The following is a 25162-nucleotide window of genomic DNA, read 5'->3' on the forward strand; positions in this document are numbered from 1 at the left end:
TTTTCCCCAGGCTTTTCTGCAGTTTTATTTATGCGTCCTAACTGTGGCACTCATTCTTGGTCAGACCTTTATGAAGGGTCATGTAGAGGGTCATAGAGTGGAATTGTGTGTATGAGGTCTGTGTTGAGACTAAACCTTTGTAGACAATGCCTGTCAGTAAACATAAGGAATGGGTTCCCTTGGATGAGTTTTCTATTCCTTTAGGCTCTCCTCCAGATGTCTTACATGAGTATGTATGCCAGTTAGAACTGCATTTTCATGGAGGCAGATCTCTTCTTCCAAGACTTGTCAATGGCATGCCCTAGAACCTTCCTCTTTATAGGCACACTTGGGTCGGGGTTGGTGTTGCTGGCGTTTAAATTGGTTCTTTTTTTGTTTTTTATATGTACTTTCCTCAATTAAAAATAAATAAATCTTTTTATTGAACATAAAACAAGCTTCAGCTCAATATCAATTCAAAAATGGAAAAACATATGATACAGGTTTCGCAATGCTCGATATGCACCCCATCATAAGCACCTACTATTAGATAACCTCATTCTCTTGTCGTAAAAAATAGCATCATGTCTCCCACGTCAATACACAACCTTCCCGACGGCCTTTATCAAAGGCCTCTATACTTGGCCCAGTACTTTCCTCATAATTAAGGATTTTTCTTCCCACACTTTTCTGAGCCTGTTCTCCTTTTCTTGAAGTGAACCATGGAATGAATCTTTGTTTCTAATAAAAATTCTAAAGAAATATTCTCTATAATAGATGAACTTTCTAATCCCGAGCGTACTCTTTTGAAGGCTGTCCCTTCTCAAGACCTATGAAACTCATTAAATGACTATTTTATTGACAAAATTGCCTCAATAAAAGCTAGTATCCCCACACATCTCTCTCCTTTAGATTCCCATGTGGCACATTGCAATAACAGAACTCTTAGCTGCTTCCGTTCATTAGCGATAAGATCTTTCAAGATCTATTAGTGTAAATTAAATCAGGCGCTCCCTCTGACTGCTTCCCCCCTCGCATTCTGAAAGAGTGCCTTGCAATTCATTCTGGTCCTGCACTTGCATTACTGAATGAATCTATCACATCTGGCACAGTCCCCTTGGCTTTTAAAAGAGCAATAGTGGTCCCTCTCCTGAAAAAGCTGGGAGCTGACCCTGCGCTCCTTTCCAACTACCGTCCGATCTCCTTGCTACCCTTTTTGGCCAAAATCCTTGAAGGCCACATAGCAAAATGTCTCTCTAACTTTTTAGAGTCTTCAAAATACTTGGACCCTCACCAGGCTGGCTTTAGACCCGCCCATTCCACCGAAGCTGTGATCCTGATGGCTGTTGACATCTTGCAGGATAATGCTGATAGAGGCTGTCCCCGGGCCCTGGTCTTGCTGGATCTCTCTTCAGCCTTCGACACGGTCGACCATAGTATTTTGGTTGACCGTGTAAGGAGGGCGGGTGTTCAGGGGACCGCGGCTCGCTGGCTTACTTCCTTCTTGGAGGACCGCTCACAGGCTGTTCGCCTGGGTCAGTTTCTATCACCTCCACATACTACCACCTGTGGCGTACCTCAGGGTTCGGCTCTCTCTCCCCATCTATTTAACATCTATATGGCACCCTTGATCCAGTTTCTTAAAGACAGGAACGTGCTGGTCCTCAACTATGCTGATGACCTTCAGCTCATTCTTAGGGTTGATAGTTCCAACAATTCCATCACTGAATTCCAGGATACTATGTTATATATCCAAAGTTGGATGGATCTCAATCATCTTAAACTGAATCCTGGTAAAACAGAGATAGTCCTTACTGGTGATAGCCATAAGCACTGGGGCCCTTATTATTGGCCCTCAGAGCTCGGCTCTCCTCCCACCCCAACCACGTCAGCTAAAACGCTAGGAGTACTTCTGGACAGTGACCTCTCCTTGAAAACTCAGGTTGGAGCTGTGGTGTCCAAGTGCTTTTTCCAAATGCGCAAAATTAGGAAAATCCACCGTTTCCTCACCCATGACGCCTTGAATCAAGCCATGATCTCTACGGTCCTATCCCATCTAGATTATTCCAACTCTGTCTACTTGGGTATGCCCCACTACTTGTTTAAGCGCCTACAGATGGTTCAGAACCAGGCAGCACGACTGATCTATCATCAACCTAAATGGCACACCGCCACCCCACTGTTGAGGAAACTACATTGGCTTCCAATATTACAGCGTTGCGTTTTTAAGACTGGTTGCCTCATTTTTAAATCTTTGCATGGCACCAGTACTGAGTTCATTAATAGCCTGATACTCAGGCACTCTCCTACACGCAATTTAAGGTCCGCTCATCTCTCACTTCTTGTTATCCCGGGCTTTAAACGGGTACGTCAAGGAGGTCGCAGATTCGCTACTCTCGCCCCCAAATTGTGGAATTCCTTTCCGCTTGAAATTCGATCTTGTACCGACCTTTTCCAATTCAGGAAATCCAGCGCCATGAAGCCAATCGGCGTACGTGCGCTCTACAAATTCCTACTAACATTAACATTAACATAATTTAGGATTTTTCTTCCCACACTTTTCAGAGCCTGTTCTCCTTTTCCTGAAGTGAACCATGGAATAAATCTTTGTTTCTTGGTAGATGGGTTTACAAAACATGTTTTCATGCCATTAACTTTTTTCAAGTGAGGCAATCCAAGTGTGGCTCTGCAAAGGGCTTTTTATGCGTTTGTATTGCTGGTTTCATACAGTGGCCAACAATTATAACCCTGTCTGAGAGGTTACTTTAAACATTCAAAACCAGCATAACTAGACTGTACTAATCATATGTTTATGATACCAATATGACTTCTCCTTCCTGTAGTATACTCTTATTGTGTTTAAGCTTGCATCTGCACCAGGATCTTCCTGAGCATGTATTGAACCTAGGCTACAGGAGAAGGGAACTTAACCTGAGCCGGAAGGGTAGGGAGGTATTTCTAGGAGGGATACGTCCTCCCAAATCTAGATCCTCAACCGAAAAAGTATCCCACCTAATATATGGGGACAGACGGGCACTATTCTCAGCTAGTGGGGCACCATCCGCTCAAACCTGGGGAAGGAAGCAATTCCTTTTTGTTAAATAACCCTCACACACTATAGTAGTGTCATGCTTCATCATCGGGTTCACCCTGACTCCTAAAGGTCAGGATGGGCTCGACAATCTTCCAGGGAGCACTTAGGAGAAATAGGCCAGGGGGTTTGAAAGATTAAAAATCCTCCTCTGACTACCCCTCTTTATTCTAATTTTTAATAACCCTGACGACTCCGCTAATAAAGGGATAGCTGGAGTCAGAGGAGGACACCTGGATATCATAACAACAATAAAACAATCTCATACAATTCTCACAAAAGATTCCCACCTGCTCCTCTATCCTATGTATTGCTCTTAAATATAATTCTCCAGCATGCTCAGAGAGGCAATCAACTTGTATTCATTTCAGGTTGGCTTGGGTGGCATTTTACCAATCTAAAGCTTTAATTCTGTGCCTAGAGTGGTAAAAGGCTTTAATCATGTTTCAGCTTGGTGTGGATGGCACTAGCTAATCCTAAGTTTAAAGATTTTGCAGTAAAAATGGCAAAAGACTTTGGCACTTTTCTAGCTCGGCATGGATGGTATTCTGCTGATTCGAAGCTTAAAAAAAAATTGCTAGAAAAGCAGACATTTGAGGTGATCAGTTTTAGAGTACCAATGGTGTTTTGGAGTGCTCCATTTAAAGGATCTGCTCACCACCTAAAACTTGGGAACTACCTAGAGTTCCCTACTTCCTTTTTTCCATAATTTAAGTGTCACTCTAAGCCTGAAAGGGTATTGCTTTGATATATGTCAGCATGTCTCCTCCTGGTGCCGCAAATGTCACGGTCCCGCTGCAGGAGTGGCGAATGATGCTGGGTGCGCCACCCAGTAACAAAATCCACCAGACTCCAGTAAAGAGAATCAACATGCAATTGAAGCCTTCAGAAATGCATTATTGGACAAATTCCAGCTCCTACTATGCATTTCGGCCCTACGGCCTTGTTCACGTGTGAACAAAACTGTGTGGCAAGCGACTTGGCGTGTGTGTGCCACACGGCTTCACGCAACTGAAAAAAGAAAGATTAAAGGAACATCATAGTTAGGTTAAAAAAAAGGGTTTCAACTAACAAAACCATTGAAATTCACTTGTTATAGTTTTCTCAAGTAACTCGAGTCCCTGAAATGCACAATCTTTTTTTTTTTGTGTAATTCTTTTTATTAAACCAATTCGACAGTCATATCACAAATGTTTAGCTACAGGCGAGAGCAAGGTACAAGTGGCCACATAATACACATAGCAAGACATTTTATCAGCAAATTTCCCTAGCGATCAGGGGGATGCATGAGCCTCATCTACCATCTGTCTGCTTGAAATGCACAATCTTGTCATCAATTATATCATTTCAGATGTTACAGTCACATTATCAGTGATGTCATAGATTGGTTCATGAGTAAAGTAATCTGTATGGTAACTAGCAGTGCATGGCGAGGGCCTGAGACCAACCCCTCGCGGACAGTCAACCCCATGCCATACACAGCCAAAGGTATTTCAATGTACAAAGTGCAGCAACAGAACTGACCACAAGGGGGCTCTGCGCTCCAGTTGAACAAACTAGAGTTCCAGCTAGGACTTTGTTAAAAACATATGATAAGCTCTCCTGGAGTCATGGATTCAATAACCCAGGAGAATTACTGTTTTTTTAGGTCTCGCCTAGCATTGCAGCGTGCATGCGTTGCTCGCTCTGCGAGGCATATTGTAGTAGGGTATGCTTTAGAAGCGGAGTGGAAGCCCCGCCCATCTTTTTCATTGGCTGGCGTCATCGTCCATGGTAAATGCTAGCTTCCAATTGAAATTGAGGCTTCTTTGTCCCTCCTTGGTGCCGCTCTGTCTCTTTTTGGGACCGCCCATCAGGTCTGGATCGTTTACTTGCGGCGTTATACTGCTCCTTCAATTAGTCGGTAAGCACTATATTTTATTGTTATTTGTAGCGCGGACTGATTTCACTTTGGGGACCATGTTTGTTTATTTAATTAATTTGCCGCGCGATTTGCTTTCACTTTTGCGGCCGTTCTTGTTATAAGTGTTTTAATAAAGTATACTTTGAACTACGTTTTACGTTGGCAGCTCTCTTTATTGTGTTATTCGTGTTGCAAGGCAGGGCGCATGTTCGGGGGCGAGGCAAGAGTCCCACGAGGCTATAAATAAAAAACATTTATTCATAGCGCCTACGCGGAGGCTCGAATAATAGTCAATAGCTCTGTTAATTGAGCCACATCCCTTACTCAAGTTACTATTGTTGCTGTGAAGGGCGCATGTTCCATGAGCACCACCTGCCCCTCCCCATTGTTTGGCAATACAACGGGTATTAGGCACTACAAAGACCGGCGTCATTGCCTATATATGCACAATGGTGCCTGCAAGGTGACTTTCATAATCTGGCTTGTGCTAGAAGCACAGCGTCTCCTCTGTTTCTTTTTTATTATTGTGATGGTTTCTCCTATGGTGACCTCTACATTGGAACCGGATGCAAGCTGTGTTTCAGTGAGACACAGAAATCTGGGTTTTCAGACTTCCAGCAATTCACCAGTGGGCCGAGAAGACTTTAAGTACAGCACCCGTTGAGGAAGTGACGTGAAGCATTTATTGTTAAGTGCCGCAAATTGACCGCTTTGCAGCACTGTCAGTGTTTGCTCAATTACTACACTTAATAGCATCCATTTGAAATCCAGGAATAAACACCAGTGAAAGGACTGTGTTTAGAGCACGCACCACAAACTAGGCTGTGTTTTACGGTGTATGCATATTCCGTCCAAGTTGGAAGGATAAAAGGCTGAGCCTTCCCTGCAGGGATTCGAACTTTTGATCTGCTGGCAGATGCACCGTGTGGTCACTCAGCGGAGTTATTTTCGGCGTAGAATATAAATTATCTGAAGTATGTTTCATCTGCAGTTTATTGCAGTAAAAATCCCCCGTTGCCTGTCCCTGCTCCACACAGTGGTGCCTTTGTTTTCGGCCCTAATGAGTGCAGTTTTGGTCTGGGGTCCTTAAAAGTTCCTGCTGACTTGTTCACAGAGTCCAGAATCTGACCTGCTTGCAGATGGGCAGTGGGAGACGGTTGAGGCCAAAACACACCACACATGGGCCTGCAGTGAAGGGACAGAAAACACAAGAGAGCACGTTTGGGGCTTGCAGAAAGGGCATTCATCAACAAAAGACTTTGTGTGTCTGTTTGTGTAACATCTCCTGCGCTACCTGGAGAGTGCTGTTGTGAGGGCCTCCTTGTTGTGACAATAATAAAGGACAGTCCGCACTGAAGGTGACTGACCCAACTCCGCCCAGAATGCTCTCATTCGCTTCTTTGTCTAGTCTGTATCAGAGGTGTCCGTGAGGGGTGAGCACACCCCTTGCAAGGACCCCTGCTGGGGGATGTGCATGATGTGGGTGTATGTGCACGAACATGTGAAACGCAGAAGAGCCCCCCATGCCCCCAAACCTGTCTAAGTGTCTTATTGGGCATGAGGGAGGGCTCAAACAGTGGGCCAGGCTCAGCGCTGGACTGGCCATAGCGGGTAGTGGGCCCCATTCATTTCCCTGGTGGGCCGCCTGGGTGGGGGCCGGTTTTGGGCCCTTGAGGCTCCGTTTTTGTTACCGGGGGCCGGCAATTTCGTCCCCCTTTAACAAAATCGGCCGAAACCGGCCCTGGCAATCAGCTCGGCCACACCCCCACCCTCCCCCCAGGGGGGGACGACAGAGCAGTTTACCAGGGCCGATTTTGGTTCCCCGTCCGGCCCTGGCCAGGCTGGTAGCATGAGCAGAAACAGTTGCAACATGGACTCAACGATTTATTTCTAGAGCTCACGCTGAGACTGTGTGTGTGTGGGGGGGGGGGGGGGGGGGGAGGTGGGGGAGGGAGTGTCAATGGGGAGAGGAGTCCTTTGTTACAGATAGTGCCTGGAAGCCCTGGATAGGCTACTTGTGCACAGGGCTTTCTTCCACCACAGTAGAAGTTATTGGTTTGACCCACATCCGCGCATTGCATCCTGTGCTGACACCACATCTTCCTGCCCCTGGAGTTTGAAGGCCTCGACGGAATATTGTGCCATTCTGGAGCTGAAACCTCTAGTTGTGTCCAGAGGCATTTTCCGAGTGTACTGTACTCTGATTAGTGGGCTATGTCTGGGGCATTGCAGCCTGCCCAGGAGGCTACAGCTAAGGTAATGTAGCCTGTCCAGGAGGCCATGTCTGAGGTATTAGCTCAAGTATTGCAGCCTGTCCAGAAGACTACGTCTGAAGTATTGCAGCCTGTCCAGACGGCCACATCTGAGGTATTGCAGCCTGTCCAGCCGGCCACATCTGAGGTATTGCAGCCTGTCTGTATGCTGCACCTGGAGGCGTATATCCTTTCCCTGGAGAAACTGTCCGGTGTTACTTTGTCAGAATGTCATGCCTGGGTTAGTGTCCGGTCCCAGGAGTCTTTATTTGGTATATTGTGTCCTGTCCCAGGACACCACGTGGACCACATTGTGTCCAGTGCAGGCTGACTCCTCCCATGAAAGGTGTATCCTGGTCAAACCCAGTGCAGTTACTTAATTAAGTAAAAATGATCAACAAGACATTGGGATTGTAGAGGAGAGATGCCGCAGTGGGTTAATGCCTACAAGTTACAGGTTCGAATCTGAGCTCGGCAAGCTCAGCCTTTCATCATTTGATATTGGTATGACGAAAGCTCCTCGCTCTCGAATATTTTTCTGTATTACAGTAATATGAAATTCTCCAACCCTGATCTGTGTTAAAAATAATGCATTTGTAAATTTCGTGGCCTTATCTGCCCAGACTGTAGTCGTAAGAGATACAAGCTTGTTCTCGCTGTCCGAAAAGAACAAACATAACGATCAGCCCTCCTATGCTGGCTGTATGCGCCTAAGGTATCTCCAGAAGCACTGAATTCATGGCACACGCCCCCCCCCCTTTCCATAACTTTGACAGCTCGCGGCAAGTCTGACAGTTTGAAGTACATTATTTACTGTCCGTTACTCCTTCCAGTCTAGGTTTCGCTGATTTTAGAATTGTCATCGCTCCCGCAACGAAAAACGTCTTAATTCTAGTTTACGGCTCAGCTCCTCAGCTGCTGGATAGGTATATATTTATGTAGCCACCATTTACTGATTTTATCCATTTTGCCAGCCAGCCAACTTACTACTCTGCAGAGCAATGGGTGGACTTGAGGGCCACAAAGTGTAATATTTGTTTTTGCTAACAGCGAGTGGGTAATCTGTAATATATAGTTTCATGTCCGTTATACCAGCTATTTAAGTAATATAAATATTTGTGTGTCTTTTTCTGTGTTTTAAACTTAACATCCAAAACGTGCAAAAGCCCTGCAAATATGGTGCAATACAAGCAAACAACGGAAAGCTTGGGAAGTAGCGTCGTGCCTCTGTGTGAAGCTCAGCACCCGTACATTTCAGCCACATCACTCACTGTCTCTGAGAAACAAGCATTGACATAGCCAATAGGTCTTCCTTTGGGACCTTATAAGTGTTTAGCCATGTAGCACATTATCACCCACCGAGCAGATTTCTGTAATGGAACTAGTACTTATGTAAAGTGCTTTGATAGCTTCATTCGCGCTACATAATGCAAAAAATAAAAAGGAATGAAAGGAGAAGTGCTTGCAGATTTCTGAGGTGGGGGAGCGAAAAGATGCACCGGAAACCACCAGCTCAAATTAAGCACATTGTGCCAGATGTCCTATTCCCTCTGAGGGGAAGGGGGTGTTGATTCATTTAGACCCGTCTATACCTAGTAGCGTATCCAGCGTGTCATGGGCCATAGTGCAAAGGAGCTAAAATATGGGAGGCCCCAGGAGAAGGGTTTCAGAGTTCCTTGACTCGTACTGCATGCTAGAGATAGTATTTCAACTAGATAGGAAGGAGAAGTGTTTATAAAGGGCTTTGTGAGTGATGGTAGCAGAATTAAATAACACTATTGATGCAGTGGGGCACTACTGAAGAGTTAGCTGGACGAGTGATATGACAGAATTTCTTCTGTCTAGTAACAAAGTGAGCTGCCATGTATAGAAATGTCCTCCGGAGTGCCAGATGAACTGTAAGGGACATAGAGAGGAGCACGCTCCTGTAGTCACGTCTTCAGAAAAATAGTGCCTGGACTACATAAGTCCTGCTCTGGAACGAACTGCCTGGTGCCTCAGAGTAGTCTGAGTTGAAGGCCTGCATTTTTGGCCGTAGCACAGATTTTTCTCTGACGGTTGCGGAGGATAAAATCCAGGGATTTGGCATTCTTCACAATAGATGATTTGCAATCTTGTGGAGGAGAGGCTTCCATCCACTCTTGTACAGGCAGGATAGAATTCTTTGGTGAGATCAGTAGGAGGTCTGTTTCAGTTGGGTTAACCAACTTGGAGAACTCTAGAGGCTGCTATGACTCTCTAAGAATGGACACCTGTAAACCTGTCTTTTTGTTTTACCTTCTGATGGTGTCAACTATTTTGTCCTTAAGGTGCAGTCTCGAGGTCACCTTTTGCAGTTAACTTGAACAAAGTAATTTACATTTGAGAAAAGCAAGTTATCCCTTTAAGCCTAGTTCAGTTCTGCCACTTCAGTGCAGAAACACTGGCATTTCCGTTTGATTGGATATACGACGGAGGCAGCTAGCACCAACCGTTATCACAGCACTAACTGTGAAGATTCTTGAAACTGAATAAAAACAATACTGAAAGGTATAAGGCATTTAAATGGGAAAAAAACGCTTTTCTATTTCATAAATAAAAAGAGTTGCTCCTCTTTCTAATTAAAAACGAGTTAGAAGAAGAAACAATAGAGGAATCTGACGTTCTCCCACACGAACAGTGATGTAATACTAAGAAATGCTTCGAAACACTCCCTGCTCTGTCCCGGCAGCCCAGATACGGCGTATCTGCCGGTGTCCTAGGAAAGGGTACGTCTGAAACGAGAAGCCGGCTGAAAAGCAGGCGTGTGGAACGGAATAGACTGCTGTAGTATCCGGCTGGATACGTTCTAGTGTTCCAGTTAACATGTAACCCACACTGAACACCCACCCACCACAGGCGTCACCAGTCAGGTGACCCTGACAATAAAAGGGGCCGAGCGCACGTGCTCCTAGCCAGTTTACAGTACCAGCCATCCTGTGTCCTGCGTCCTTCATTTATATGCATGAGGGCCTGAGGGCCCAATCACCACATTGGCGACGAGGGGGCTGTGCCCTTGCGTGCAGCAGCCCAGCAGCAGTGGGGAAAGGGGGAGAGAGCTGCCCGTGTGCAGGGCGCCCCTGGAGAAGGCGTGAGGAGCGCCTGATCGCCGTGGGGCGCGCTACGAGCCCCGAGCGAGGAACGGCTATTCGCCTGCTGGCAGGTGCAAAGCCCCAGGCGTGACGCGAGACGGTGACCGGGAGCCTACCCCGCACCTCACGTGGACGAGGAGATCCGCCCCTGCGTGGAAGAGCCGTGGGGGTGGAGATGAGCGAGCCGTGCGGTGCCCACCCGCATCGGCCGCGACTGAGTTGACCCCGAGAGCCGGCGCCGGACACGCAAGATAGACCACGGGGCATGTGAAGAGCCCCGGGGTCGAAGACAGCCGAGCGGGTGCCCACCCCGCGTGAAGACTGCCGTATCACTGGAAGAGTGACCCAGATCAGCTGAAGGCCCGCGAGAGCCCACCCGCATCTGAAGAACGAAGGTGAGCCCGGAAGATAAGGGGCTGTAGCGCGAAAAGAGACTTTCGTATAAAGGACGGCGGGAGCCTACCCCGCATGGTGTGGGTTGCAGGTGAGCGACGGCGGGGGCGAGAAAGGAAGCCAAGAAGCCCGGCGGGCATCTGCCACTGACCCGCCGAGACCCCCAGTGAAGCACCAACACCCGTTCCGCCCCCCTGCGCGGCAATGGCGCTAATCCTCCCCTGCCCCGGCCGGCGTGTGCCATAAGAAGCGGCCTCGGGAGCGGGGAGAGCGGACCAACGCAGAGAGCAGGTCGGCGTAGGCGGCCCTCAATGGCAGGGGCTGCCAGGGACAAACAAGTAAAGCGGAGCCCACCCGCGGTCCCAAGAGCCTCCCCCACAGCCGAGAAAGCAGGAGGGTCTGCTGCCAGGAGCCGGGGGCACGGAAGGCCTGTGTGCGGCCGAGAGGCGAGCTGTGCAGGTGGGAGGAGAGTCCACCCGCGTCCGAAGGCTAGGGGCCGGAGTCAACGAACTGAAGTGCGGAGCCCACCCGCAGCGACAGCACACATCGGCAACCTCCATCTCCTCCGCCCACCGCCCGCGCAGCAAGTGAGCCGAGAGAAGCTGCCACGGGCGGGAGGAGAAAAAGGAAGAGAAGCGCTGGCACCGGGTGAGCACTCCCGAGCGAACGGGGAATGAAACCAAGCCCCATGGTGGTGCCTGCAGGCGTGGGCCCCAATCGGGACAGATAGCAGTTCCAAGGTGCATGGAAGCGCAACGGTGAACTCAAAGCACGCGCGAAGAGCGCGAGTGTGCCCCCCTCCCTGCACAGCCCGGTGGGTACAGGAAATAAACAGATAGAGCACTCACCACGTGTTGGACTGCCCTCCTTCCCTCTGCTCCCGGGGTGATCGTTTCCGAAGCAGTGGAAGCTCTGGGAGAGGCCGGCAGCGTGGAGCAGTAGAGCTGCAGGACCCAAGTCGAAAAAAAAGGATACTGCAGCGCCATCTAGTGGCCGTTCAAGGTACTGCGCCCCCTGGAACAATCAAGGTGCGAATGCATGGAGCAGTGAGTGCAACAGCACCGGGACACAAGCATTGAGGAGCAGGATCAGGCTGCGAAAGGGGAGTACAGCGAAAGGAAGGAAAGGTGCCACGGGGAATACACAGCAAGCCAAGGAAACCCAGTAGCAACAGGAGCCCGGCGGATTGGAGCACAAAGAGAGAAGAATCTACAGGTGTGCAAAAGCGAGTGCGCAGTAAAGCTGCCATGCCACGGTGGCGCCAAGCCGTCACACGGCCTGCGAGGATGAAGAGACAAAGTGCCGGAACACGCCAGGAGTGCTGGAACTCCGAGAAGGGAAGAAGAAAGAAGACACGAGCGCGCCAAGAGGAGAAACCAAGTATCCAGGAGCAGGTGGACGGAGCGGTGGCGCAGACCACCAGAAGCACGAAGCTGAGACAGAGTGAGAGCGCAGCGGTACCTAGTGGCCACAGGTTGTCGCCGCAATAGTAAGAAAAGGAGCAACATCAGACAAGCAAACGAAGATTCAGGAGCTCAGCACCTGGCAAGGGCAAAGACGTGCAAGAAAAGCGGATACTGCTCCAGGGACAAAGGAGGTTGAGGAACGCGCAGAGAGTACACCCAGTGGCGCCAAGAAGCCACCACATCAAGAAATCACACAGCGCAAGGAGCAACGCGACTCTGAAGATGTACCGCGACGGTACGAAGAGAAGCATGCACCAGCACTCGACAATTCAGCAAACACAGGTAGTCGCACGACGTGACGCACCTCGTGAAGCCGGCCACCCAGATGGTCGAGCGAAGGTTGCCGGCCACCCAGATGGTCGCGCGAAGGTTGCCGGCCACCCAGATGGTCGCGCGAAGGTTGCCGGCCACCCAGATGGTCGCGCGAAGGTTGCCGGCCACCCAGATGGTCGCGCGAAGGTTGCAGGCCACCCAGATGGTCGCGCGAAGGTTGCAGGCCACCCAGATGGTCGCGCGAAGGTTGCAGGCCACCCAGATGGTCGCGCGAAGGTTGCAGGCCACCCAGATGGTCGCGCGAAGGTTGCAGGCCACCCAGATGGTCGCGCGAAGGTTGCAGGCCACCCAGATGGTCGCGCGGAGGTTGCAGGCCACCCAGATGGTCGCGCGGAGGTTGCAGGCCACCCAGAGGGTCGCGAGGAGGTTGCCGGCCACCTAGAGGGTCGCGAGGAGGTTGCCGGCCACCTAGAGGGTCGCGAGGAGGTTGCCGGCCACCTAGAGGGTCGCGAGGAGGTTGCCGGCCACCCAGATGGTCGCGCGAAGGTTGCAGGCCACCCAGATGGTCGCGAGGAGGTTGCCGGCCACCCAGAGGGTCGCGAGGAGGTTGCCGGCCACCTAGAGGGTCGCGCGGAGGTTGCCGGCCACCCAGATGGTCGCGCGGAGGTTGCCGGCCACCCAGATGGTCGCGCGGAGGTTGCCGGCCACCCAGATGGTCGCGCGGAGGTTGCCGGCCACCCAGATGGTCGCGCGGAGGTTGCCGGCCACCCAGATGGTCGCGCGGAGGTTGCCGGCCACCCAGATGGTCGCGCGGAGGTTGCCGGCCACCCAGATGGTCGCGCGGAGGTTGCCGGCCACCCAGATGGTCGCGCGGAGGTTGCCGGCCACCCAGATGGTCGCGCGGAGGTTGCCGGCCACCCAGATGGTCGCGCGGAGGTTGCCGGCCACCCAGATGGTCGTAAGGAGGTTGCCGGCCACCCAGATGGTCGTAAGGAGGATATAGACCTACAAGAGGTCGGAGAGTGCACTGACCTGCCAAGAGGTCAGAGCTGAAGAGAAGAGGAAGTCCGAAGGGACGTCAGTGAAGAGGACCAGGAGGAGTAGGAAAAGAGGTCCAGTAACATCACTCAACATCAGAAGCAACGACGAGACAGAAGGTCGCGATGATTGGTCCTGTCACAGAGCGAAAGGAAGACAGTGTCCTAGTGGCGGGACAAGACCAGAGGGAAACGCGTAGAGTGCACGCTACACGAGGAAGCCTGGTAAGGACGAGCAAAAAGGCAGGAAGACTGGATCACGTCGCAGTGGAAGGAGAAGGAGTACCCGAAGAGGAGAGTGAGAAGGTGCATGGACACCCAGACCCAGTACCTGGAAAACAACATCAGCCCCACTGGGAGTATACGTCGATGCGCTAACCCGAAGGTCACCCGGGGATGACAGAGACGAGCAGGCCGGTCCGTTGGTAACAACCACCTCTGGGACGTCACGGAAACAGGACCGTGGACATCCAAGGGGCAGAGGCCTCAGGGACACCGGTGGCAGCGGATCCCCAAGACGAGAGATGGACTGTTGAAGCTGGCTCCGGAGATCCTAGGAGAGCGGAGGCAGAGCGCGAAGGACCAAGTGCCAACAGCACCCTTTTAGGTGGAACTTCGGACACGGAAAGAGGACCCGTAGCGACTCCTCCAACGCGATTGGAGCGACAAGGCGCGGTCAACCGTTCCAGTGGAAGCCTGGCAACAAAAGGGCCTCCGGGTCGTCCCGTGAGAGGGGACACCCACGAGAGAGGGGTATCCGTGAGAGGGATATCCTGCAACAGGGAGTCCTGTAAGAAGACAACTACTAGTTGGAGGAAACACCTCTACCAGGGCATACAGTGGAAGGTCGAATAACGAGGGTCCACCATCATTCCACCCACACTTCCACCGACGGCGGTACAAGAAAGAGACTGTGAAGCGCACTTCCACGTTGTAAGTCCCAAATCACGCATCCATAGAGCACTCGGACATTGTGCCAAGGAGACAGAGTGGTCCCGGCTGTCAGAACACCCTCGCCGGCAGTTGACCATCAGCAAAGAGACTACGTGGAAGTCCTGCTCGCCAAGTAATGTTTTGTTGGTAACTTGTGCGTTTTCTCCCACAGGTTCGGACTTCATTTTGGTTCAACTTTCATTAAAGTTTGGGAGGGATGTAGTATCCGGCTGGATACGTTCTAGTGTTCCAGTTAACATGTAACCCACACTGAACACCCACCCACCACAGGCGTCACCAGTCAGGTGACCCTGACAATAAAAGGGGCCGAGCGCACGTGCTCCTAGCCAGTTTACAGTACCAGCCATCCTGTGTCCTGCGTCCTTCATTTATATGCATGAGGGCCTGAGGGCCCAATCACCACAACTGCGAAGGGCAGAGCAGCCAGCCGCGGCAGGGAGCCCCACGCACCGTGCAAAAGTATACGAGGCTCTGGCCAGGGGAGCAAACCCAGCTCAGGCAGGCAGGCAGGCCGGCCTATCACTGGAAGCCGCACAAAGGCTGGAATGGAAAGTAAGGGGCTTCCTTATCAAACAATCCTCGAAGTAAATGAATAATAATAAAAAAAACGTAGAAGACAAAGACAGCACCTCGGAGAAAACAAAAAGCCTCACTTCCTAAATATGCTTGTGTGGGTTAACCACCACAACGTATCCGGTTTTTAGACTTGTGAGTTACGCAAACTTAGGTCTACTCTGGTCTAAGAGGGCAAGAATAAATCCGTCCTTCCATAAACACGATAAACATCTTTGCTTCTTTTTTTTTTTTGCGCGAACTCGACCTGAAGGTATTGGGGGGCTTTACATGAGCACCAGTTACAAGAACACATTCATTATTTGGGAGGCACGGAGAGATTAAGTGATTTTCCCACAGTACCACCAGGGGCACCCCTCTGTCCCCCCTCCCCCAAAATGCATACCCAAATAACACACACACAGACTGTTGAGTTGGGTAAAATTGCTGCAGGTTTATTACATAATCCAGATATGTAATGGGTGGGTTATTTTGCGGGTGATCCAAGGGCAGGCAACCAACTGGGCGCCTGCCCGCCTGATGAGCCGGGCAGCGCGGGAGCGAACCCCGTCTTTGCTGCCATCCAGGTGATTCTTTCTACGATCACGTGCCGTTGGTAACTTCTACTCACGCCCCCCCTCTCGGGGCGCAGCGTCGCATAGCAAACCCCCCGGTTGTTCAGGCCCACAACCGCCCGCAGGACTAGTGGGGCGCCGACACGGCTTCCGGGACCCTCCCATGAGGCTCCTCGGTTTTGGCTCAGGCACCCCCTATGGTGCCGCGCAGAGGTACCCTTTGTACCGGCCTGCTTCCAGATCGCCCTGTAACTCCGCCACAGCCCTGGAGGCGGCTCACCGTCGCAGCCAGGGCCCCCCACCAACCCGCTATAGTCTTACCTGCAACCTCTCCTGTCTAGGGCTTCCTGCAACTAGCTGGAAAGGAATCATCCCTGCAGAAAGAAGAGTTTGAAATTATGCCACCTTATGACACTTTGACAGCGCCAGCGGGACGCAAACCCTTGTCCTGTGAGATCCTTTACAACCACAGGCACAAGACTTACCAGTGAGCTATAGCTCCTGGTGTTGTAGATGGCCCCATCTATGTCCCCAAAGCCCTAGACGCTATCCTGGGTCGGATAGGGTCTGCTGAAATAAAGGACCCGTTGGGCCTGTGAAGATGTGCCAAGAACTATTCGCCCCCCTGCGGGAAAGTTACACCTCTTCACAATTCTGGGCGGGAGGATGCCGGCACCCAGGCTCGCAAAGCCCCATAAATTTGATGATCTCACCTAGCTGCCGCCATCCGCACCGGGTGTGCCTGAACCTGCGTGCCCATCTCTGGGATAGCAGTCCACTTGCTAGGTGACCACTCCCCCACCCGCCTGCCTGCTTTGGCTATTATGGCGAGAAGGGTTTTACTTAATCTTTGGACAGTCCCCTCTATATGCTAAACCTGGTGCACAGTTGTGCTCCTAGCTGACAGCGCGTGACCATGGGCAAGGGGCGACTCTTGCCCCTGCCCACCATCCCTTATTCCTTATGGGAATTATGCCCCTACAGATCCCTCAGTGATGAAACCCCCTAGGCATACCAGCTTCGGGAATCTGTCTGGTTTAAGCAGTACGCGCTGTCTATATGGTTCAAGTATTGAGGATTGACTAAGTCCTACTTCGCCCCTCCCATCATGCTCCCGGGTAGGAAGGTGGCAGGGGGGTGCCCCCCGCCAACCAAGAGCATCCCCTGCGGTGCCAAATTCCTGCTCCGTTGAAGTAGAGTTTTAGTGACACCCTGGGCGTGCCAAATGTTCTATTGACATAATGTCCCCTTGTGTTTGACCCGCTGACACCCCAGTTATTGGGACGGCAGCACCATATGTTGGCTGGCCGCATCCCTTAAGCGAGGTAAAAGTGTCCGTAAACCAGGTTCCCAGTTTCCTGCAGCTGCAGTACGCGACCAGTGACTCCGCTGGGGGATACCACCAACCGCAACGGTCCTCCGGACATTAAGAAATGCCCTATTCTTACCTGGGCCTATCTCTAAATGATGGTGATTTCACACAGCTGTAAGGCCAGAGGCCCGCCTATGAAACCTATTTACTTGTTTTTTGCTACTCGGCCCCCTTATGGGTAGGCCTCAGAGTTTGGGCAACGCGCGTGCTCCCAGGGCACGGTGCTGCTGGAGAGCAGATGTCTGTTACCCACTCGCTGATACTTTATCTGTTGCTAAATGCCCTACCGCTGGAAGCTTCCCAAGAACCGTAGACTTCGTGGTCCCACCTAGATTGATCCCATCGCCTGGGGGGAAACCAGTGGTGGACAGGACCTGCATGGTACCTCCACCCCAGCGTAGCTATCGACTTATTTGGGACGCCGAAGCAGGAGATGTCCCCTCAGTCTCACGTTCTAACCCATAGAGGATAACCCTGGGGGCAGACAAGTCTGTGGGAACCAACAGGAAACTTTGGTGCAAATACCACCCCTATCCTGAATGTTGCGAATGCTGCATGGTCAATAATGCCCTGACGCCATGAGGCTCTACGTGGTGTTTACCAAACTTTTTGAACGACCGCACACTTGCTATACAAACCGCCGTGGCTAAAGCGCGGGTGGATAGGTCTTTGTTGAAGCAACCCGAAACCTGCCATTGGTTGCAGGGGAATGCCCCCCCAGTGTACATCTGGACCGGTTTCTATATGGTGCCTTCAGCTGATCCTCCTGCAGGCCTAACCCTTGGTTTTGGTCCCCGCTCAGTGTGCTGCCGCTGGTGTTTTGCAGCTTCTCACATGGCCTCCAAATGTATATTTCAAGATCACACTACCCCTACAACACCCCAGTGCCGATGGCTTAACAAGGCTTGTAAGTTGTAGAAGAAGACCGAAGCCACAATTCTGGCTTTGCCTGGTAGCATATAAAAATTGCTTCCATTCTGAAATGGTGGGACTGTCACCTTTCTGAGTTGAATAAGCCTTAGGTGTCTCCCTTCAGTGAATAGCAAGCTCACCCCTGGCATGTGCAGCGGGCACCGCGTCGCCAGCGGCCAACGTTATACTAAGTAACGTGGCATGTGGGTAGTCCCATGCTAATGTTCTCTGCCTGACACCCCACAAAGCGCTATGCTTACAGCCTACCCTGTGCAATGTTGTGCCTTCTAAAATTCCAGGCCGCATCCAAGACAGAAGTTATTCACGCAGTTCCCACTGCTCCTCACCGCGGGACCCCTCTTCGCATGCAGTGATAATTGGATTCCCAGGTAATCTAGTGTTGGTAAAGTTTTTGCTTGAGTTATCAAGGTGGGAATGGCGGCCCTCTAAGCCCGCGCTTGGACCGCCTGCACGGCAAACCCCCGGACATCCCACACAACTGAGGGAGGTGTACCTCTCTGGAGGCCCCTCTTGTTCCCACTGACCTGCAAGGATGCTGGGGCGGGGGTCCTGGGAAACAATGATCAACTGAGTGATCACTTGCAGCCCGATCGGGTTGATTGTCCAGACAGAAGTTGTATTGAATAATTGCAACCTACATGGTCTAAGATTTAACTCGGGCGCCATGAGGCGGTCTGGAACACGGACCGGTGGACAGCAAGTAATCGGCTTAACAATGAACTATTGGTGGGTTGGAGACAGAGGACCCTCCCAAACACCGAAAAACAACGGTGAGAATAGTTCTATGAAGAAAAGGATTGAATGAATCGCTCCTCAAAGTGAAGTGACAAATACCCTGTCCGGTTACCCCCAAGGCAGGCGTAACGCAATGCCAGCTGAAGGCAGAGTGACACACAACCACCGACCTAGAGCTATTCACGGCAAAATGTACCTAGAGAACCAAATTGCGCAAAACTAGAAATTGGCATACGCGCGCGCATCCTGCCGCAAGGCAGTTCTACGGAACCCTGACAGTATGCGACTACATGCCAGGCGGCTACTTCCTATCGCCCACACCTTGCTCCTGCCGTGCTGTCCATCATAGTAATACCACAACCAACCTAGATACTTGTGCAGGCATGATACTTGCGCCTGTTCCCAGCCTTCCAAACTATACGAATGGCTTGTTCAGCTGGCAACAGTGAATTTAATCCCAAATGCATTGATCCATGCCTGTTGGGTCATCTCTACAATATCCAGGCCGCACCAACTTGTGGCAGACTGTTCCCAGCGCTAGTGTGCAATTCGCTCGCGTGCGGCGCACCCGCAACCACTTGGTCAAATCCCACCGGTAACTTTGTGCCGTGATTTTGGCCCTAGTGAGGCGCAATGTGGTGACCACTTATTCTTTTGCCGCTATGTCAATGCATCCCCTTATTCAATGCGGTTGGGGCATTAAGCTACATCCATAACTACACCCATCTTTTGGCTTAATCGACGCTTCCATTTGCATTAGATAATAAACTACCATTCTATCTCGGTTGCGTTGCCCTCCAACAACTAGCCACCCACCTGGGTGGCTAGGTTTCAGTTAGCTATGTGTGATTTCCCATATTTGTCCAACTCTGAGTGACAGTTAAAGGCCGAAGACTGGCACTTTCTTGCGAGCAACCAAACCACGCAGATGCAGCAGGCCTATTGATATCAGTAATTGCACGAACATACCTGTGTACGGTAGTCTCTGGGCCAGACTGTAGGCGGCGTTCCATGTTTAACTGTTACTAACATAGCCCAATGACCGTTATACGTTAGGACTATCCCTACTCTGGTCAGCCTTGCCCAAGGACTAAAGCACTTGGGAGCGCGAGGCCTTAGGCAATGGGGGTTTGGATGTCACAACAACAACAATAACAGCCTACTCATGCCCCTTTTCAGCAAAAGGTTGGGGCCGCGGGACCCGTGATGCAATCTGCTGGTATAGTTCTAATTCTCTCGATGGCTCCAACAGTTAACTCCATAATTGGGACGAACTCCCACTTGGCATGTGTGGAGGCGTCTGCGAAGCATGATTCATGTAGTAGCTGCTCAAACACATGCAGTAAACTGTGCTGACATCGATATTGTGGGACTGTTGTAAATAGACATGCTCATCTATGAATTAAAGTTAGTCAACAGCGCCGCACCCGGCAACGGAAATTAATTCCATCATATCACTACCCTATACAACTTCTTTCAGGCTTAGTGATGGTACAGCATAGCCACAGTGCCAACCGGTGGCATACCATTTGCAACATGGGCAAGCCTGTAACTAGTGACTGTCTTGTGTACTAGAAGCCACACCTTCTGGATTAGACATTCAGTCAGCAAGGCGCGCGGACTCGACCCGAAGGTATTGGAGCGCTGTACATGAGTACCGTATTTACATTACCTATTCGGGCACAGGGGGAGATTAAGTGATTTGCCCAGAATCACAGGACGCGACCTCGCGGCTCGAAACCTGGTTTCCTGCCACAAAGTGAACAGCTGCACGTTGAGCACCGTGTTCACATTACCTATTCAGGCACGGGGAGATAAGTGATTCACCCATAATCACAGGACGCGACCTCGAGGCTTGAAACCTGGCTTCCCGCACCTGAGTAGACGGCCGCACGTGAGTAGGTGAATGGAGTGGCGAAGACCAGCTCCAAACCAGTTCAGCTGGTTATACAGCCTAGACGGCTAGCACTCTGCCAGCCTTTTACCATCCCAACCGCTCCTATGTGAGATGTACCGAAAGCCCTGGCGAGGGAATGCGTGTAGGTGGAGGCTGGCCACCAGCCTACCCCCGCTAAAGGCATAACCCTGTGCTTACCATCACCCCCACGCCAGGCGTTCCCTCCCAAAGGGGCCAGCTATGCAACACCCGCATCAGGAAACTCGCTACCCCGAGTTTGCATACGCATTCGGGCACGGGAAGATTAAGTGATTTGCCCCGAGTCACAGCGCGAACTCGACCCGAAGGAATTGGGGGGCTGTGCCCCTGCACCGCATCTACATACGCACTCGGGCACTGGGAGACTAAGTGATTTGGCCCAGGTCACAGCGCGAGCTCGACCCGCAGGCCTTGGAGTGCTGAACATGAGTGCCGTATTTACCTACGCATTCGGGCACGGGGAGATTAAATGATATACCCAGAGTCGCCGCGCGAACTCGCCCGAAGGAATTGGCCTTAAATAGCACCGTCTGTACATTAGACATTCAGGCACGGGGTAGCAGGTGCTAGACGCGCCACGATGCTCAACAAGTAATTGGTTGCATGTTATTTATATAACGCGAGGTCGCCCGAGTGTATGGGACGCCTTACACGGGGAGAATAAGTGTTTTGCCCGTGATCACAGGATGTGGACGCAGCCACGAGGCTCACAACCTGCTTTCCAGCCCCGCTGGGCGGCCGCGCCGCCGCCGGACCAAACTTCGCATGGCGGTATACGTGAATACAAAAACAAAATGTTAAAAATGTTATGGAGAGTGCGGGCATCGTCCCGCTACCTCTCGCCTGCTAAGCAAATGCTCTACCATTTGGAGCTATGTCCCCTACACCCGGACCCAAACTCGAGGCACGGGGGATTAAATGCTTTGCCCAGAATCACAGGATGGTGGCACGATCCCGAGGCTCGCAGCCCGCATTCTCGCCCTTTGGCGGCAGCGCAGTCGACGGGCCACATCCTCGAGGCCCCACCCGGACCCCCACTCGAGGTACGGAGGGATTATTTAAATAAATGTCCTTTTTTTTTTCCCCATACAGAAAGAAATTGATTTTTTTTTATCTCATCCGAATGTTTTTATCAACTAACTACCATGCAGTGCACATGAAAGGGAGCAGCGCGCATTGTACACGCGCTGTAAAAAGGGGGCCGAATTAAATGACTTGCCCGAGATCACAGGATGGTGACGCGACCACGAGGCTCGCAGCTTGCATTCCCGCACTTTTGGCGGCAGCGCAGCTGACGGACCACATCCTCAAAGCCCCACCCGGACCCAACTCGACGCACAGGGGGTTTAAATTAAATGATTTGCACAGGATCACAAAATGGTGACGCCACCACGAGGCTCGCGGCCTGCATTACCGCACCTTTGGCGGCAGCGCAGCCGACGGACCACCTCCTCGAAGCCCCACCCGGACCCGACTCGAGGCACGGGGGGGTTAAATGACTTGCCCATGATCCCAGTATGTGGACGCGACCATGAGGCTCGGAAATGCTTTGCCGCCCCAGAGACGGCCGCGAAGCAGTCGGACCACATTCGCATAAAGGAGATTACATGATATCACAAATCAATGCCAATTTGTTAATGGAGAGTGCGGGCATCGCTCCCATTACCTCACTCGTGCATGGCGAGTAATTCTACATTCGCGCTATTTCCCCCACATCAACAAACCCACCCGGACCCAACTCGAGGCACGGGAGGTTAAATGAATTGCCCAGGATCACCGAATGTGGACACGACCTCGCGGCTCGAAACCTGCTTCCCCGCACCGAGGCGGCAGCGTAGCCGACGGACCCCCTCCTCGTCAAGGAGAGTAGGGTTCATTTTAGCATGGAGAGTGCGGGCATCGCTGCGTCGAACCCACATCCGGACCCAGCTCGAGGCGCGGGGAGATTAAATGATTAGCCCAGGATCGCAGGATGAGTAAGCGGCTTCGAGGCCAACCTCATCAAGGAGATTACCGGATTGTAAAATTGGGGAGTGCAGGCATCGATCCCGCTACCTTTCGCGCGCCAGCAGGTGCTCTACCAATCGGGCTACATCCCCTGCTGCACTGATCAGTGCCGCCATTCGGCAGCGCCGCCGACGGACCGCGTCAACCGCCCTCTAAAATCGCCACCCTTGCCTTAATCTTGCGCCCCCTCCGCCCGTGGCCATCCGAGCCACAGGGCCCCGTCGACCTGGTACTGCCCAGGGACAGGGCCGGGGCAGAGTGGGTGCAGCAAGACTCACCGCTATTCCGGGAACACAACGACTAGACGATGACCGATGTGGCGATGCGGCGTGGAGGGCGACAAAGAGGTCGCCAGGAGGATGGGGAAGGCTAAATAGCCTCCTCTTCCCCACAGGGGCCAGGAAGTGACGCGCTTCTGCGTCCCATCCGGCCAACACAAGGAGAGGGGGGACACCGGTCGGCGTCCCCGCCCCCTCCCCTTGGGAGGGGGTGGGGAGGGGTGACCGGTGCCCCGGTGGCACTATGGCGCCGACCGCTGTAGTGGCCCCCTGCGGGGGCCACGGTCGGTGGCAGAATCACAGGATGCTGAGCCGACGCGGAGGATCGAACCCGATTCCCCCAATTCCAAAATTGGTCCTTTGCTTCCCGCACAGGCCACACTCACATCCCAAAACAATGCAAGGAACAAGAATATAAACGCTGAATCCTATGCCTCGGTCCTCTTCTCTTTCACTGCCCCTTTAAATGCATCCCACATAGACCAAACTACAAGGCAACCTCCTTCCAACCAAGCACAATCTGCGTGTATATGGTAGTCCTAGACACATTTCAACCAACCTTACCCTAAATCAGCCGGCTCCACCGGCCGCCGGTAGCCTGACGCTTTTTAAGGCAAATGCCCGTCCACCTCGTGATGGGAAAAGTAGCATAGAGGTGGCAATGCAGGGGCGAACCATAGGATTTGTTTCCTGGGAAGGACCAGACGCTCATTATAAAGTGCATAATAATTGGATCTACATTGCAGATCGTGTCTCAGGGCCAAATGTTGATGTCCTCGAGCGAACTCCCCTTTGTGGCTCTGCATCAATGTGTAATCTTGGGGCGTTAGAGTGGTTTGCACCATGTTTGATTAACGTCATGATGGGGGGGGCACTGCAAGAGGTTCCGGTGAGGATAAAATTCATCCCTCACTCACCCGAACATCCATACCATTCACTTGGAACTGAATCACTCAAACAAGACGAAACAGAAGTTTACACCACGCATTTCCTCGGAGCATACGTCAATGTGTGCATTTCTCTACAATGGTGAGGTTCGTTTGGTGGTTTAAGTCATATTCTCCCATTAAGGAAACACAACAAATCAGAACTCAGATAGAGATGTTAATAGCATCAGTTTTTTTTTTTTAAAACAGCATTTTAATTTGATGAAATCTGAAAAAAATGTACTACAAGCAAGATACCTGTGATTTAGGAATGCTAGATCAGAGTTACTAATGGGAAAAGGTTTATTAGGTTAGGCACAAATTAGACATGCACGTTTGCATCACTTGGTGAGCAAACCTGTCAAGTGAGTTATCTGGCATAGTTTTCATTGCAACAAAAACACTTTTGAAGGTCACTATGTGGCTAACGATTTAAACAAGAAGTGCAAGCAAAAAGGAGACGGAGAGGGCAGAGCAATTGGGTGGCTGGGACGTGTGTGTGAGGAGAGAGGTGCGTGCGCACACGCTTGGGAGAGCAGTCTGCTCATTTTCAAGCACTGCACTCGTGCTTGTGGCGCACCCCTGCTCGCTCCCGCAAGGTGGATGCCGCCACAAGCACGAGTGTGTGCTTGAAAATGAGCAGAGCAACGGCTAAGGGCCCTCCTATGCAGCGCATGCACGCTGCGTAGGCGAGACCTAAAAAACATTCACAGATGCTGTTCACAACAAAGATACAAATCTTTAGGACCTTGTAAATTCTCTCTTTGTTCAAAAATAGCGGTCTTGTAGCTTAACACATTTAAATAATTTTTAACTCTTTCACACCACTCCAGACTCCCTGGTGTTGTTCCGCGGTCTGTTTCAATCCTAAAACACATTGAGCCACAAATAAATATATTTTATACATAGCTACACAACCTTGCCAATGAAACACATTTTACAACTTATAAACATACCTAAAACTAAAGTCTGTCTTTCATCCTGCTAGAAAGCAGAGTAATCTTTTAATGTTTTCAAAAAGAAAACAATTAGAAACATAAACGTGAGGTTGCCATTTACAAAGCAAATGCTTTATTTGGAGAAAAAAATTGAAATTAAAATCCCTATATTTTGCAGCGCGTCAGAATACCGTTTTTCTCGCCCATGACTTATTTTTAGCTTCACTCTTGCCTGTTTTTAGCGGAAAAGGGGACTTATTTGTTTTGAAGTTTTGTTACCTGCTTCTTTAGGCTTTGAAGTCACCAAATGAATTAACTGTGCTGCCCTCAGTGTAACACGCTTAATGGGCCACGTGCCCTTAGTGAGATGATGGATTGCAGAAAGTGACTGTATTCCCACAAAACTGTCATTTACCTCACTATACCTCCCAGCAGAGAATTCCCTTTACACG

At 51.1% G+C, this 25162-nt stretch overlaps 2 protein-coding genes across 4 annotated transcripts in view; one reads left to right on the forward strand and one right to left on the reverse strand.

Moving 5' to 3' along the window:
- Positions 1-25162, reverse strand: part of ALKBH2 (alkB homolog 2, alpha-ketoglutarate dependent dioxygenase) — a 156620-nt gene that overhangs the window by 24980 nt on the left and 106478 nt on the right. The window lies entirely within an intron of this gene.
- Positions 10037-14802, forward strand: LOC146783916 (uncharacterized). The gene is made up of 2 exons (XM_085634464.1): positions 10037-12983; positions 13104-14802. The coding sequence occupies exons 1-2, from the start codon at positions 12417-12419 to the stop codon at positions 13518-13520; spliced, it is 984 nt and encodes a 327-aa protein (XP_085490590.1). The 5' UTR covers positions 10037-12416; the 3' UTR covers positions 13521-14802.

The sequence above is a fragment of the Triturus cristatus genome, chromosome 11 (assembly GCF_964204655.1).
Source record: "Triturus cristatus chromosome 11, aTriCri1.1, whole genome shotgun sequence".
Classification (NCBI taxonomy): Eukaryota; Metazoa; Chordata; class Amphibia; order Caudata; family Salamandridae; genus Triturus; species Triturus cristatus.

Bases quoted from the DNA above. Each gene is read 5' to 3' on its own strand.
- LOC146783916 (XM_085634464.1), top strand. From the start codon at position 12,417: ATGTACCGCGACGGTACGAAGAGAAGCATGCACCAGCACTCGACAATT. The intron at 12,984-13,103 runs GTTGCCGGCCAC...GGTCGCGCGGAG, and splicing joins ACCTAGAGGGTCGCGAGGAG to GTTGCCGGCCACCCAGATGG.